General features: G+C 48.4%; 1 protein-coding gene across 1 annotated transcript in view; it reads right to left on the reverse strand.

The window, feature by feature from the left end:
* LOC139751419 (uncharacterized) overlaps window positions 1-18011 on the reverse strand; it is a 210690-nt gene that overhangs the window by 89943 nt on the left and 102736 nt on the right. The window contains 2 exon segments of the mRNA XM_071666809.1: window positions 8114-8289; window positions 9799-9934. Of these exon segments, the coding sequence (XP_071522910.1) occupies window positions 8114-8289; window positions 9799-9934 (312 nt within the window).

Raw genomic sequence — 18011 nt, forward strand, 5'->3', positions numbered from 1 at the left:
GTGTGGTGTGTGTGTGTGTGTGTGTGTGTGGTGTGTGTGTGTGTGTGTGTGTGTGTGTGTGTGTGTGTGTGTGTGTGTGTGTGTGTGTGTGTGTGTGTGTGGTGTGTGTGTGTGTGTGTGTGTGTGTGTGTGGTGTGTGTGTGTGTGTGTGTGTGTGTGTGTGTGTGTGTGTGTGTGTGTGTGTGTGTGTGTGTGTGTGTGTGTGTGTGTGTGTGTGTGTGTGTGTGTGTGTGTGGTGTGTGTGTGTGTGTGTGTGTGTGTGTGTGTGTGTGTGTGTGTGTGTGTGTGTGTGTGTGTGTGTGTGGTGTGTGTGTGTGTGTGTGTGTGTGGTGTGTGTGTGTGTGTGTGGTGTGTGTGTGTGTGTGTGTGTGTGTGTGTGTGTGTGTGTGGTGTGTGTGTGTGTGTGTGTGTGTGTGTGTGTGTGTGTGTGGTGTGTGTGTGTGTGTGTGTGTGGTGTGTGTGTGTGTGGTGTGTGTGTGTGTGTGTGTGTGGCGTGTGTGTGTGTGTGGTGTGTGTGTGTGTGTGTGTGTGTGTGTGTGTGTGTGTGTGTGTGTGGTGTGTGTGTGTGTGTGTGTGTGTGTGTGTGTGGTGTGTGTGTGTGTGGTGTGTGTGTGTGTGTGTGTGTGTGTGTGTGTGTGTGTGTGTGTGTGTGTGTGCTGCTCTCCACCACTCCTTGTAATATACTGATGAGGATGTTGTACGGTGTGTTGTGTCCTGAGGTCACGACACACTGCCCCTGTGTACGTAGTGTGTTGTGTCCTGGTGTCCGGCCTGTGTGGTGGTGTGTGGGGGAGGGGGCGGGGAGAAGGCCTGCTGGAGGACCATCACGTGTTGCCGTCGTCTGGAGGCACGAGTCTGTGGTCCGCATCCTGCAGACCACCTCGGTCCTGGGGGCCTCCTTCAGTGCATCTGTACTCACACTCACCCCACCACCGTTAACCCCGCTTCATCATGGCTCCTCTCCCCAACTCTCTCTCTCTCTCTCTCTCTCTCTCTCTCTCTCTCTCTCTCTCTCTCTCTCTCTCTCTCTCTCTCTCTCCCCCCACCACCAGGGTAGTGCCACCCCAGTGTCGCAGCCTAGGGGTGGCACAGGATACTCTGCGGCGGTGTAACACACACACACACACACACACACACACACACACACTGCTGGGGGACGAGTGTCGTCAGCAGGGGACACAAGACCTGAGCAACGACCCGTGACAGGTGGGTTTAGGTCTGACGTAGTGTCTTAACACCAGCCAACCCCAGCCCGGCACCACACCCCAACACATCCTTTTAATTATCCCGAAAAAAAGTTTAGGGATTTTGCTTTAATTTGCTCCCACGAACATATGGCATTTGCCTCTACTTTCCACATAATCATATATATATATATATATATATATATATATATATATATATATATATATATATATATATATATATATATACATATATCTTCTATTTTCTGATAGAAACGCAGCGCCAGTAACAAAGAATGGCCTCCTTATATGTTCACATCTGATCTTTAGTTGTCATGTTAAATGTAGTGAAACCTGAGGTTCCCTCTGTCCACAACCAGGCCCCACACACCTATCTGTGGTTCCCTGACTTTTTCATTTGACTTGGTTCAGTGTATTGAAGGCACGCCGCTCCCTGTATACCACATCGCTCCAATTTGGTGTATCCCATGCACGCCTTGCACCCTCCTGCATGTTCAAGCATCTTTCACTCCATCTCTGCACCTGCTCCTTGGTGACGCCCGTGTTGCTTATTCCCCCCAGTTCTGATGTGTGATATTTCCTCTTCATCATCCTCTCTTCTCTCCGTGTCTCCAATTAACGTCAACACGCCCTCTTCACCTCTCTCACACGTGCTCTTGTTGCTGCAACACCGCTAGTATTTCGGTGTTTCCCCGGGGGTTTTAATGTGTCTTGGTGCCCCTTGAGGGATAGGGGGTAGTTAGAATGCACCCCAGGGGTGTTGGGTGGTCAGGGTGTCCAGCAGAGATGTGGAGTGGTCAGCGTATTACCACAGGGGTGTGACATGGTCAAGGTGTTACCCCGGGGGGGCAAGGTGTTTTCCCCAGGTGTGCAGGTGGCTACTTGGGTGCTCCCCAGAGGTGTGGGCGGGCGGGTGTGGGGGAGGGGAAACATGACATCCACTACCTGTGTGTGTGTGTGTGTACCTACTTACCTCTCCCTGTCGAGGTATCTGTTGATGTGATCTCTCTCTCTCTCTCTCTCTCTCTCTCTCTCTCTCTCTCTCTCTCTCTCTCTCTCTCTCTCTCTCTCCACACACACACACAGGAGCGCCTTCCCGGAATTGCCCCATCGTTTACGTACATAATAGGAGCTGGAAGTCTCAGTTGGGTTTGTTTACATTCGAGCGCGCGCTTTTTAAAGGCTAGGGATTGCTTCTTTTGTAAGTTCGGAAGATCGAAATTAACTCTTTGGCATCTTGTATGTGTGTATGTATGTAGGCCGTATAGATAGCCTCGCAGATTTATCTTTCATTCTTTGAGCTTTGTGTCGGCGTAAAACTTCTCGTCACCTCATTCAGAGCTGTTATGTAACGAAGGCCACTTTTGTCATGTGTTATGGCTGATATTTGCAAAGACGTATACCCTGGGGAAATGTACACTGTCAACACACCTGTAGTCCTCGCTGAACGTGGGGGCGCAGACGTGATATGTACCGTGGGAGGTAGTCATGATATGAGTGACACATGGGAGGGTAGTCATGATATGAGTTACACATGGGAGGGTAGTCATGGTATGAGTGACACATGGGAGGGTAGTCATGATATGAGTGACACATGGGAGGGTAGTCATGGTATGAGTGACACATGGGAGGGTAGTCATGATATGAGTGACACATGGGAGGGTAGTCATGGTATGAGTGACACATGGGAGGGTAGCCATGATATGTGTGACACATGGGAGGTTAGCCATGATATGTGTGACACATGAGAGTACAGTCATGGTATGTGTGACACATGGGAGTACAGTCATGGTATGTGTGGCACATGGGAGTACAGTCATAGTACATGGCTGGTCAGTACAGTAGTGTGGTCTGCTGTATCGTGGATGGGGCGACTTGTATCATGAGAGTAAAGCTATGGGAATGTGAGCCACTATGACTGTACCTAGGCCAGCCTGAGGGGAGACCTTCTCCCGTGTCCCCAGGCCTCACTCACCCAGGGGACAGCCTGGGCCTGGGGGAGGACTACTTCCCAGAGAGAGAGAGAGAGAGAGAGAGAGAGAGAGAGAGAGAGAGAGAGAGAGAGGAAATGTTTGCTGTCTTTCCTCTGGAATGAGTAAATTACCAGTAATAATGACCTTAACATCACATTCTGTGCGTATTTTGCAACACATTATGATGTTGGTTATCATCTTTATAACTTCACATTGTTCACCATCTTGCTGGGGGGGTATGGTACCCCCTCCCTACCACACGGTTGTTCACATTCCCTGTGCAGTGGTACGACCTCTGAGCACAACGGTACGACCTCTGAGCAGGACGGTACGACCCTTGGGTATCATGGTCGTGCACGAAGTGTCGTAGCGACCGTCGTTCACCTCAGTATGTCGTAGCTGTGCTGGACATGGTTCACCAGACTGCAGTAACTTGTGTGTCCAGCGCCACTTGAGGGACGAGCGTTAACAACCCTCTGTTTACCACCTGCATTGTTCTGAATTTATTTGTCAGTATGTGTGTGTGTGTGTGTGTGTGTGTGTGTGTGTGTGTGTCGTCACTGCAATGTTTCATGCTATTCATATACATACATATTTGTTTTTTCATGGGAAGCTGATGCAGTGGATGATTATTCCAGTCCACGTCACATGATGACCATAGTCCCCCTGGCTGGGGCCATTTGTTGACAGCAGTCACCCGAGTCGGGCTATACAGATTTATGTTTTGTTGTTATTGTTGTTGTTGTTGTGTTTAATTATTTATTTTCGTTGTGTTGTGCTGTGTGTGTGTGTGTGTGTGTGTGTGTGTGTGTGTGTGTGTGTGTGTCCCACATCTGGGCTAGGATGACCCGGGCACACAGCTCCTGCCATCACAGGACACCATTCTCTTTGTCACATGTATTGATACCTGAGTAACGGGTGGGATTTGATTATAATAAATATCATTATTATTATCATTATCATTATTATCATCATCATCATTTCCCTGTGTGTAATGTGCCTGTCTTACCCGCGCTCCCCAGCGAGACTGTATCAGAGAGTGAGTTTTCAGGTGAAATCCCCCTCCCTCCCTTACCTCCTCCTGTCTTTGCTTTTAAAAAGTGGTAATACAGGAGAGGAGGATTCCTAGAATTGTTGGTCTGTCCTCAAATATGACCAAATTCCTTTCTAAACTGCCACGTAAATTTCAGCCATCTGTTATGGTATTCTCTCTCTCTCTCTCTCTCTCTCTCTCTCTCTCTCTCTCTCTCTATATATATATATCTATATATATATATATATATATATATATATATATATATATATATATATATATATATATGTCAGGTACCATAAAAACAGTGGAGAACGTTTTCGTGGGCAGTAGTCAGGGTTGTGTGTACATAATACAGCAGAACAGTGGCAGGAGAGGCTGACCCCAGGCCACGAACATTCCCACACAGGTTACACACACGTATATCATGATGACGTCATTCGTAATAGATGGGGGTGTGTTGGTCATGGTGACGTCATGGGTAATGGATGGGGGTGTGTTGGTCATGGTGACGTCATGGGTGATGGTGTGTTCGTACGTTCGTCGTGTGGCTGGGACAGGGTCAGCTGTTGTCCCACATGTGTACAAAACTGTTGGCCAGTTGCTGATGTCGCAACTAAGGCCCGGATGAGGTGCCACACATTACGGCAGAGCACATCACGTTTTCTGACACCATAACCTCCCCCCCCCCCCCCGACCTCTGAGGAGCAGTGAAGATGATAACTTAAGATGGAAATATGTTGGTACAGTGGACGGCATGTGAGAGGGTTGGAATGTGATTGCTTTAGTAATACGTCGCTCACGTCCAGATGGTACTCATGATCTGCGGCTTTCCCGGGTGTGTGTGTGTGTGTGTGTGTGTGTGTGTGTGTGTGTGTGTGTGTGTGGGCAGGAGACACATCATGGCGTCAGGAGGAGGGAAAGTGGTAGGAGGGAGAGCGGGTTAGCAGGCGGTGACACGCCCAGATGCTCGAGAGATTCGAGTGTGATAAGGTCTGAGATGAGGGAGACAGAGAGATGGAGAGATAGCGAGATCATCAAGGACTACACATGCCGAGAGAGACCACAGACTCCACTATTTTGTTGTTGGCAACACTGGAGCCTTGTGTGTGAACCCCGCCAAGAGAACTCGTATTGGTGAACAAAGTCATAGAAAACAGCAAGTTGTGGTGACCTGAGGAAGCATGCGCGGGTGGCGACAGCGAGGGAGGAAGGCCACGGACGCGAGGTAGTCACCCTGGCGACCACTATGGTCGTGACACACATCACCCGACCATATACTGTACTGGAACACATCTACAACGATGAACCAGGGAAACGAAACATCAGCCGAGCATCACTCTGCGTTCTCTGGTGTGGTTCAAGTCTCGCTCACGCCAACCTGGGGATGCGTCTGCCACGCGCACGCGCGCAGGAGGCGGGGGGAGTGTTACTTGGTCGGTGACTGACCCACGACCCTCCACGGACGGCCATCATCACACGGGGCACCAGTCAACAATACTAACCTCTTTATGAACGACCCTCGATCACGACGGTACGACCCCTGGAGTAAGATGGCCTGACCGTTGAGTTAACCTTCATAAAGCCAGGTCAGAGGTGAAGCTCAGCAAGGGTCGTGCCAGCGTCCTCAAGCAAGCGGTCAGCAGCCACGCTCAGGAGGGCCAGCCCAGCTCCGCCTCCCTCCTGCAACACAGGCACTTTAAATCGATCTGTCAACAAGACTCAGCAGGGCCGGTCGTGTTACGCCTCACGGTGGCTCATGTGGACAGCCGTCTCTGTAGGGCAGGGCCAGAGGTCGAGTGTCACCCAGGGTGCCCCCAGAGGGAGGGCCAGGGGTCGAGTGTCGCCCAGGGTGCCCCCAGAGGCAGGGCCAGGGGTCGAGTGTCACCCAGGGTGCCCCCAGAGGGAGGGCCAGGGGTCGAGTGTCGCCCAGGGTGCCCCCAGAGGGAGGGCCAGGGGTCGAGTGTCGCCCAGGGTGCCCCCAGAGGGAGGGCCAGGGATCGAGTGCCGTCTGGGTTCCAATTTCAGGCAGTGCCGGGCGTCGAACGCCGCCCGAAGTGCCGTCTGATGTAAGGGTCGGAGGTCGAGCGCCGCCTGGGGTGCCATCAGTGTGCCGCCTGGGGTGCCATCACAGTGCCGCCTGGGGTGCTGTTTGAGGGAGGGCCGTGTCGAGTGCCGCCTGGGGAGCGGCCGGGCGTCGAGTATGTCTGTCATCATGAGCCGAGTGAGTCAGTGCCTCACCCACTGTGTTTGTTGACACGACGGAGTGGAAGGCGGTCAGCCGTGTGTTGGCCCGCCTGCTGATGCTGGGTGGGTCGGCCTCTGATGGTACCATCAGGATGCTTTACTTTTCTTACAAGTGTGGTTAGAGGGTGAAGTTAGAGGTGGTTAGACGGAGAAGTAAGATTTAGGAATAGAAGAAGAGTTATAGAGTATAGAGATGCGTGCCAGGTGGGGTGAAGGCATCTCTGTGAGGTATGTGGCTGGCTTGCTGGGTACACGTCCTGCCACCTTCTCCTGTGGGAGCCTCGCCCTGCAGGACACTGTTCCCTCCATCATTCATTCCCTGCTTACATCACCTGCTTGATGTAACACGTGTGTTCTGTGTCACACATACATCACCTGCTTGATGTAACACATGTGTTCTGTGCTATACATACATCACCTGCTTGATGTAACACGTGTGTTCTGTGTCACACATACATCACCTGCTTCATGTAACACATGTGTTGTGTGTCACACATCACCTGCTTGATGTAACACATGTGTTCTGTGCTACACATAAATCACCTGCCTGATGTAACACGTGTGTTCTGTGCTACACATACATCACCTGCTTGATGTAACATATGTGTTCTGTGCTTCACATACATCACCTACCTGATGTAACACATGTGATCTGTGCCACACATACATCACCTGCTTGATGTAACACATGTGTTCCCTGTCACACACACATCACCTAGCCTGATGTAACACATGTGTTCTGTGTCACACACATCACTTAGCTTGATGTAACACATGCGGGACTTAAATTGCATTCCTTCACGTCTTTCATGTTGAAATTGAAGGCGCTTTCAATTTTTCGTTTTTTTTTTCTTGAGAATAAAAATAATTATTTAGCCAATGTACCAGCATTCTCCACACCTTTAGAAAATGTCTCCATTGCTAATAAAATTCCATTACGTCAGAATAAGTCATTAACATCATATATATATATATATATATATATATATATATATATATATATATATATATATATATATATATAACTATTTTTCCCCTGTAAGTTGTGGATGGAGTTAAGTACATATGATATTTATTAGGCGCGACAAAATAATGATACATAATTACCCGTAGGTCCTTCCAGTGTCACGATTAATTCATCATTAAAATTATATTTTATTCAGAAATGAACTACGAGCGCCAGCCGCCATGACTCAATCGTAGACCCACATAGTGATCAGCAGTGTGGCATGAAGTACAGCATATCTCGCACCCTCTATAGCATATCCTCGCACCCTCTATAGCATATCCTCGCACCCTCTATAGCATTTCTCGCACCCTCTACAGCATATCCTCGCACCCTCTACAGCATATCCTCGCACCCTCTATAGCATATCTCGCACCCTCTACAGCATATCCTCGAACCCTCTACAGCATATCCTCGCAACTTCTACAGCATATCCTCGCACCCTCTACAGCATATCCTGGCACCTTCTACGTTGTCTATGACTACGTAGTTTGTTTGCGTTCGTGCTGTGCCCCTCAAGGCTGGTGGCGTAACGAACACTAACAAGATGTATGGATTATGTTATTTATAGAACAAACAGAGAGAGAGAGAGAGAGAGAGAGAGAGAGAGAGAGAGAGAGAGAGAGAGAGAGAGAGAGGCAGTACTCACAGGCCATCTGTACGGTTGCTCTCCTGGAGGTGGCGGTACCTGCTGGGCTGCGGGCGACACAGTAGTATGTGCCGCGGTCACGCCCCCGCACGCGGTAGAAGAAGAGTGAGCCATCTGGCAGCTGGAGCCGGCTGTCGCGGTCCCTCAGAGGCGTCTCAGAGTCCGTCCTGAACCATCTGTGTGGGGGAGAGGAGAGGAGAGATGGGGGTTAGGCCATACCACCTGGGTGACCCCGTCCTCATGACGTGTTGATCATGACGTGATGACCTGACCTTTGACCTGACCCTCCAGGGTCATCTTACGCAAGGGTCGTACCCTCGTGCGGCGAGAGAAGTTGATGGAGACATTACCGAGACCATCACTATCATCATCACCATCATTATCACCATCATCATCATCATCATCATCACCATCATCATTATCATTATCATCATTATCATCATCATCATCACCATCATTATCATCACAGTCATGACCACCATCACAATACATGATAACTACCAGTACCAACACACCAGGAACTACCCGGACCTTATGATGATCCACCTTCACCATCCACCTCCACACGGGCCACCATCCACCTCCACACGGGTCACCATGCACCACCACACGGGTCACCATCCACCTCCACACGGGTCACCATCCACCTCCACACGGGTCACCATCCACCACCACACGGGTCACCATCCACCACCACACGGGTCACCATCCACCACCACACGGGTCACCATCCACCACCACACGGGTCATCATGCACCACCACACGGGTCACCATCCACCACCACACGGGCCACCATCCACCACCACACGGGTCACCATCCACCACCACACGGGCCACCATCCACCTCCACACGGGTCACCATCCACCACCACACGGGTCACCATCCACCACCACACGGGTCACCATCCACCACCACACGGGTCACCATCCACCACCACACGGGTCATCATGCACCACCACACGGGTCACCATCCACCACCACACGGGTCACCATCCACCACCACACGGGCCACCATCCACCTCCACACGGGTCACCATCCACCACCACACGGGTCATCATGCACCACCACACGGGTCACCATCCACCACCACACGGGTCACCATCCACAGCACTGCCCCGTACCACACCTCACCACCACGGTCACACCACACTACCAGACCTCCCCACCACACCACACCACGTCTCCAGCTGTTAACCACAGGGGAAGGGCAGTGTCTTCAAGTGCCACGGCTGACACCACAGGTCAGCACACCACAGTGGCCAGGCTGGGGGCGCCGCCTGGCTCGCCCAGTGTCCTCACGTATCTGATGCAGAAGCAGAAGTAAATATTCACATCATCGTGCATGCATATTGGCAAAAAACATAGGGATTTGTCTTCCATTATTAGATTGTGTGTGTTAAGTTCGTAGAGGTACAGCAGAGTGTGTTGAGGTACAACAGAGGTTGTGGGGTAGAGTGCGTGGGGAAAGAGGAAAGGGCAGGGAGATGTGGGTGGGGAAACCCAGCAGATTGTGGGAGATACAAGAGTGTGTGGGGGTACAGTAGAGTGTGTGGGGGTACAGTAGAGTGTGTGGGGGTACAGTAGAGTGTGTGGGGGTACAGTAGAGTGTGTGGGGGTACAGTAGTGTGTGTAGGGGCACAGTAGAGTGTGTGGAGGTACAGTAGAGTGCGTGAGGTACTCACAGTATCTTAGGTGGGGGGACACCGGTGGCCTTGCAGTAGAGTGTGAGGGGGTCGTTGCGACGGACGATCTCCTCCGTCGGCTCCTCCACGATCTCCGGCGCCGCGCCTCCCTGCTGCTCCTCCTCGGCCACACCGTCTGCAACACACACCACCACACCTTAGTCTCGTCCTACCACCACACCTTAGTCTCGTCCTACCACCACACGTATCTCGTCTACCACCACACCTTAGTCTTGCTTTACCACCACACTTTCGTCTCGTTCTACCACCACACCGTAGTCTCGCTCTACCAACACACCTTAGTCTCGCTCTACCACACTTAACACGGGTACACTGAGGACCTACACTGGTCAGCGGTAGACATGTTACTGGTCTGTCTGGTGGATGTAACTAAACAATAGACAGGCGGCTGGTCTGTCTGGTGGATGGACGGAAGTGGTAGACGGGTGAATGACAGACGATACGTGTTTTTCTGCAGGGGAAATACTTTTTGTGACAGTTGATCGAAGCAATTTAGTTAGAGCTGTTGTTGGTGGGTTGTCTGTCAGGGCTGCCCTGTGAGAGTTGGGGGTCCCTTGTGAGAGTCAAGGCTGCCCTGTGAGAGTCAGGGCTGCCCTGTAAGAGTTGGGGTTGCCTTGTGAGAGTTGGGGTTGCCTTGCGACAGATATGGAAGGTACTGAGAGATGGTGCGAGCGACGGATCTTCCTTTCTGTCCCTCTGTACTGGACTGACGGGTTATTGACAGACGGCAGTATATATATATATATATATATATATATATATATATATATATATATATATATATACCCCATACAGAGTTCTGTATTGACCTGTATGTTTGACATTTGTTATCAGATTGAAAGAATTGACTGGAATTGCCAGCAGATGACTCACCAGGTGTATCATGAGATGTGAACGCAGGTGTTTGCTGTGGGGCCTGTCACCTGCAGGGGGTCACTGACGTCACACAAGACACACCTGTCACTAGTATCTGTCATTATACTGTCAACAACAAGTCCCAAGACATGAAAACTGTTCACAGCTGCTGGACACACGGCCCGCATGACTGTGCCACACACTGCCATCTGTTTTCTGACTCCATCCAGAGCTGGGTATTGACCTGACCCCTACAGAGCTATGTAGTGTTCTGATACCATACTGTCCTCAGTGTATCATAGAGCAACAGTCAGCCTATTTTTTTCTATTTTTCATTTTTGTTTGCATGGCAGGAACAACTGTGCAGTAAATTGAAACGTAGGAACAACAGAGGTGCCCCTGGGAAAGGCCCCCATGAGAGTGATTGTTCCACTGATGATTTGTGAAGATAAAGGGAAGTGGACGGGGGAATGGGCAGGGGAAGGGAGGTTGTCAGGGGGGTGACAAGGGATAGGGGACGGGTGGGTGGGTGTTAGGGGTGGTGGAGGGGAGGATGCTAGGGGGGGAGGGGGGAAAGAGTTGGGGGAAGGGAGTGTTTGGAGAGGGGGTAAGATTGGGTGTTTGAGGAGGGGGAAGGGAGAGTGTTAGGTGGGGGGGAGGTGGACGGAAATCTGGTTCATCCACGGTAATAAGACCAGAGCTGCGTCATCCTGGGCCACTCACACACACATCAAGGTGTAGGGCAGCAGACCACATCACGTGAGGAGAGGCGGTCGTGACCAGTCTTGTGCAGATTCACGCACCTCCCACCACAGAGGCAACGCCAAGTCAAAGCCATGATCCCGTCCGTCCTCACGCACTCACCCACACCATCCCTCCTCGCCTCTAAGTGACGCTTCCTGAAGTTACAGAGGCTACAGAATAAGGCTGTGCGTGGCGACACAAGTAAAGTACACCCCTGCGCTGGAAACACCGTAGAACAGCACGAGGGATCACTAGCTAAACCCGCCATAAAAGCAGCCCCGGGGGTATGGCAGACGCTGGAAGACAAGGACGATACAAACTACAGACAGATGCCACATCTGGACAACACTACAGACCTGGAACACCCCTGCTTCCCTGGAAGCCTCACAGATCTCAGGGAGGCTCCAGTCATCCATAACAAACTTGACGATACAACATAAATATATATACACAACCTCAGTCTGCGTCTGAGCAAGTTGCACAGTACACCTGTACACACGTCAACCTTGCCTTGTATCGAGCTCCCTCATCCCCCGCCGCCCTGCCTCGCCTCCTCTTGCTCTCGTCTGACCAACTTGTTATACAAAACAATTTTCGTGACGCAAGTGGCATTCTGTAAGGGTTACTCTCATGTTGACATGGTTACCTTCATGGTGCACACACACACACACACACACACACACACACACACACACACACACACACACACACAGTCCTGAAGTTTATTTCCAACTGAATAAAAACCACAGCGATGCCTTGTCTCCCCGTGTCCCCTCCTCCTCATTACATTCACTCAGGTTGAATTTCATCAATCATGTATGAGATCAACTTTGGACTCAGTTTAGGTTCCACTGTAAGTTGAGGCCACCCTTCCCGCTTTCCACCTCCCTCATGACCTATGCATCATCTGCAAACACGGACAGGCAGGAGTCCCTACCTCCAGCCATTCATCTACATACATCAAGAATGGTCCAGCCACACAACCCCGGCCACTCCGCTGCTCACTTACAGCTATCACAAGAAGTTTCCTCTAACATACGTCCTGTGTGTGTGTGTGTGTGTGTGTGTGTGTGTGTGTGTGAGGAGGGCCTGGGAGTGGAGGTCATCCGTAACCTGGCACCAGAACCCTACATCAGAAGAGTCGTTATGGGAGACGAACTGTTTTCCGGCAATTACTAGAACAGCTTTTAATGACATGGATAAGGAAATAATTAGCAAGCTGTTTATATCCTACAGAAGGCCAGACATAGAATATGCTTCTCATGTTTGGTCACCGCTCCTAATGAAGCACATAAAGATAATTGAGAAGGTCCAGAGGAGGGCAACAAAAGTGATACTTGAATTAAAAATGCTGAGTTACAGGGAAACACCAGAGGCTTCATGTGTGCTCAACTTGGAAGAGAGTAGAGTGAGGAGTGACTTGATCACAACTTTTAAGTATTTAAAATAGGTCGATTATGCGGACATTGAACAGCTCTCGTAGAGCTGTAGGGATTCAACAAGTACAGAACATAACACGAAATTATCAAAGTAACTTGATGGAAAATATATGAAGAGAAATATTTGAAGAGCAGCAGAGTGGTGGATGGACGGAACATGATGACTGAGGACGTGGGTAATACCAAACATGAACTCAAGATGTTGTAACCCCTAACCAAAATTTCCTAGCACACCCCCAACCTAACTATCCTAGCAAAAAACCCTAACCAAACCCATCCTAGCAACATCCCAAACCCAACCCTTCCTAGCAACATCCCTAACCAAACCCCTATCCTAGCAACATCCCAAACCCAACTATCCTAGCAACACCCTAACCAACCCTATCCTAGCAACATCCCTAACCAAACCCTATCCAGCAACATCCCTAACCAAACCCTATCCCTAGCAACATCCCAAACCCCCAATATCTAGCAACATCCCAAACCCTAACATCCTAGCAACAACCCTAACCAAACCCTTATCCTAGCACAACCCTAACCAACCCTATCTACAACCATCCCAAACCAAACCCTATCTACCCAAACATCCCAACCTAACTTATCCTGCAACAACCCTAACCTAACTTATCCTTGCTTAACATACCCTAACCTAACCTAGCTTAACAACCCTCCAAATTTACCTACTTAAAACCCAAACCTAACTATCCTACTTCTACCCAACCTAACTTTACCTACTTAAATACCCTAACCAAACATCCTACCCTAAATCCCTAACCTAATTTATCCAGCTAAAAACCCTAACCAATTTTAGCCTTACTTACCCTAACCACCTAACACGCCTTACCGTAACCAATTCTAGTAAATATAACCTAACCAAGTCTAACCTAGTTTGCAGTAGTGTAGCTCAAGTATCACCAAGAATAGTTGCAAGGGTCGCACCGTCGTGTTCAAGCGTCGTACCGTCGTGCTCAAGTGTCGTATCGTCGTGCTTATTGGTTTAAGCCGACGTTGGTTATGATAAATAATAACATATAAATGGAAGATGAAGGTGAGGGAAACATGTGGTTGTGTTGGTAGTGTGGCAGAGGAGCCACACACCACACTAATGCCGTGGAGACCAGTCTGCCGTTGTCAGAGCCATGATTATTCATGATAATTACTCATTATAATCAGCTTCCGGAGGTGGAAAAGATTTGTGTGTGTTACGTCTCTTGTGCTGCGAGGTGTTAAATTATGTGTGTGTCGTGTGGTGGGATGTTTATGGGTCATTAGTAAGACGGGATTGTCTCTCCTTATGCCGTTAATGACTGACGGTCGAGGCAGTTTGCCCGGCCAACCTCAGCTACGTGGGTGGAGTGTTCGGTGCCACCGTGGCTGGTCCCCGGACCTGCTGCTTCATCACACACACACACACACGGCAGCTCTGACTGTGTAGCAACACGAAATGTGTGACTAACATTTCGTTTGGTCGTCTTTATCATCTTTGATTAAGCTGTGAAATGAAGGCAATTTTAATGTATCATCTGATCATTTGCATCGTATTTCCTGGGAATCTAGTGAGAGCATGATGATATATATTTCATGATTACTTCATGTGTAGAAGTGTTTGAATATATCATGTTCAATTTTGAATCAAAAAGTTTTTTGAGCTGAAAAATACCCTGAACTATTACCTGTAATGTTTCGTATTTTACTATAAAAAAAAAAATGATTTCTTTCAAAACTTCAATACAAGTATTATTTTCATGCTGAACACAAATCTGGGATTAAAATTTCTTTTGGTCGTTTTTATGATATTTAATTAAGTTGTGAAATGAAGTCAGTTTAAAAGTATCATTTGATTATTTCCATCGTATTTGCTGGGTGTTTATCGGTATCTGAGAGCATTATGATATATTTTTCTTGATTATTTCAAGTATAGAAGCTTTTCAAAATATTCCGTTGAATTTTGAAGCAGAATTTTTTGGGTTGAAAAATACATTGAACTATTATTTATAATTTTTCGTATTTTTTTCAGAAAAATAAATTTCCTTCAAAATTTGAATATAAGTATTATTTTTCATGCTGAATACAAAGATGGGATTAAAATTTCGTTTGTTCGTCTTTATTATCATTAATTTAGTTTTGAAATGAAGGCAATTTTAAAGTATCATTTGATCATGGTGACTCCAAATCTAGGATTCAAATATCGTTTGGTGGTAATTAGGATCTTTAATTACACTGTGAAATGAAGTCAATTTCAAAGTATCATCTGATCATTTGCACGTTATTTACTGGGTATCTGAGAGCATTATGATATATTTTCCCTGATTATTTCAAGTATAGAAGCTTTGCAATGTATTATGTTTCAGTTTTGAAACAAAGTTTTTTGAGCTGTAAAATATCTTGAAATTTTTGGTATTTTTTTTTTCAGAAAATAGATTTCCTTCAAAACCTCGTTATAAGTATAATTTTACATGCTAAATACAAATCTGTTACTAAAATTTCGTTTGGTCGTCTTTATGACCTTTAATTAAGCTGTGAAATGAAGACAGTTTCAAAGTATCATCTGGTCTTTTGCATCGTATTGACGGTATCTATCAGTAACTGAGAGCATGATGATATATTTTTCACGATTACTTCAAGTATAAAAATGTTTCAATATATTATGTTTCAATTTTGAAACAAAAGTTTTTTTGGGCTGAAAGAAACCCTGAACTATTACCTTTAATTTTCGGTATTTTTCTTAGAATCAAAATACGGTACTGAGGGCCCATCTCGGAGCACTGTCAGCAGTGAGGGCCCGAATGAGGTCCCCTCTTAGTTACCCCTCTGAAACACTGTATCCATGTACCTCAAGTCACTATCGACACGGAACTACATGACTCAAGACATTAAAACTTCCGCTACAGTTACATTTTATATTTTGGCATTACATAAAACATGAGTAAAGTATCAAGACTGTACACAGATTAAATGGAGAAGCTGCCAGGAGCTGAGGGTGGCGAGTGTGGCTGTCACTGTGAGGGTCAGGTGGGGCTCCCAGCCTCTTGTCCCCGGTAATACCTGGACAAACATGTCTCCTGACACTCGTGTTGTCTAGGGACACAGCAGCACCAGGTCCCTCACGTCACAAGGTCTCCTGACGCTCGTGTTGTCCAGGGACACAGCAGCACCAGGTCCCTCACGTCACAAGGCCTCCTGACGCTCGTGTTGTCCAGGGACACAGCAGCACCAGGTCCCTCACGTCACAAGGTCTCCTGACGCTTATGTTGTCCAGGGACACACCAGCACCAGGTCCCTCACGTCACAAGGTCTCGTGACGCTTATGTTGTCCAGGGACACACCAGCACCAGGTCCCTCACGTCACAAGGTCTGGCCCGCATGTGTCCCGCCCACCTGACGTCATCACGTGTGGTAGATAGAGTCGTAGATGTGTCAGCGATGGGCACTGGCTGAGGGCCGGAGATGACGACTGTCTGACTGGCTGTCGGGGGTGAGGCAAGAGCTGTCTGTATGGCTGAGTCACACATGACCATCCTCGAAGATTCTAATTCTAAAATCTTCGTTTGTCCAAATGTACACAAGACAAAGCATTTACGTGACAGCATGGGTGAAGGGAGCAAGGTATATGGAGGTCAGTATAGAGCGTCCAGTGGGTATAATACATCGACATAGAGGGTGACAGGTGGGCCCAGAAGGTCTCCCTCCCATCAGACGGGAAGAACATCAATGTTCTTGGTATCCTGCAGAGTGAGGGAGCGCACATACACAGGGTATCAGGGTTCGTTCGGGTGCTGGTACAAACATTATATTAGACAGTGAAAACACATGACAGATTGGGTACACAACACTGCGCGGGGTGAAGTTGAACTGGTGGAGGTTCAGAAAAAGCTTTACCATACATCAGATACGTGTTACATAATCTGTAGGATATAGAGGGATACATAGGACATAATCTGTGGGATGCAGTGTGATACGTGGTACATAATCTGTGGGATACAGAGGAATACATGGGATAAATCTGTGGGATACAGAGGAATACATGGGATAAATCTGTGGGATACAGTGTGATACGTGGTACATAATCCGTGAGATACAGGGTGATACATGGGACATCTGTGGGATACAGTGTGATACGTGCTACATAATCTGTGGGATACAGTGTGATATGTGGTACATTATCCGTAGGATACAGTGTGATACTGACTGTGCAATGCACAAAGTTCCTTGATCTGGGGAAGCCCCGTATGTATACAGACACAGTGTTGGTGGCTGGCACACGGGAGGTGGAGGCCAGAACAACAGAGCGTACACTGGGTGTGTACATCATCTTAGATGGGTGACACGAGGGCCCTGGTGTGGCCTGGGGCCGCGAGGGTTCCCATCACGTCACTGATGGTGTTGTACAGTGTGAGACGAGGGAAGGAATACATGCATACAACCAGATACATCATACTGGTACAGCTCAGGGCATAGCCACTTTCAGGTACAATTCAAAAGTTTATCACTTTTGATAAAGTGGTTATAAAGTTCTGTTGACAGATATGGACTTTAGTTATGTTAGTGGAGCCTAGAACATGTGTATCAAATAATGGCCACGAGGCTTGAAAGCAATGATTTTAGGACATTCGACTACGTAATGTTCCAGTGTTCGTCCACCAGGCACAGAGCAAACTGGACTTTTGCAATGTACAGGATCATGTTTCTTGCCAGATGGACACCTGTGGCCAAGGCGTATTGTGGCAGTCACTGTGTCACTACATAACTTGTACAAGTTCTGGATTTTCCTTACGGGAGTAGACGAGCATGTTCAGCGAGGTCATCAATATAGTCATGATAGTCGTGCATGATAGTCGTGCATGACCAGCACATGAAGGTATGGGTAGGTATGGTCTTGCATGACCAGCACATGAAGGTATGGGTAGGTAACGTGCATGCAGGTAGGACACTATGATAGATATCAGTCAGCAGGGAGTGGATGATGGAGGGAGCAGTGTCCTGCAGTGCCCTCCCGCCGGAGGGTGTTACAAGAGGTGATGTAGAGTCAAAAGATTGTTGATGAAGCAAATCTGCGTGTGGTCGTGTGCAGCTGAGCAGTGTCCCTGTGGTCGTGTGCAGCTGAGCAGAGTGTCCCTGTGGTCGTGTGCAGCTGAGCAGAGTGTCCCTGTGGTC

This window comes from Panulirus ornatus, chromosome 11 (genome assembly GCF_036320965.1).
Source record: "Panulirus ornatus isolate Po-2019 chromosome 11, ASM3632096v1, whole genome shotgun sequence".
Classification (NCBI taxonomy): Eukaryota; Metazoa; Arthropoda; class Malacostraca; order Decapoda; family Palinuridae; genus Panulirus; species Panulirus ornatus.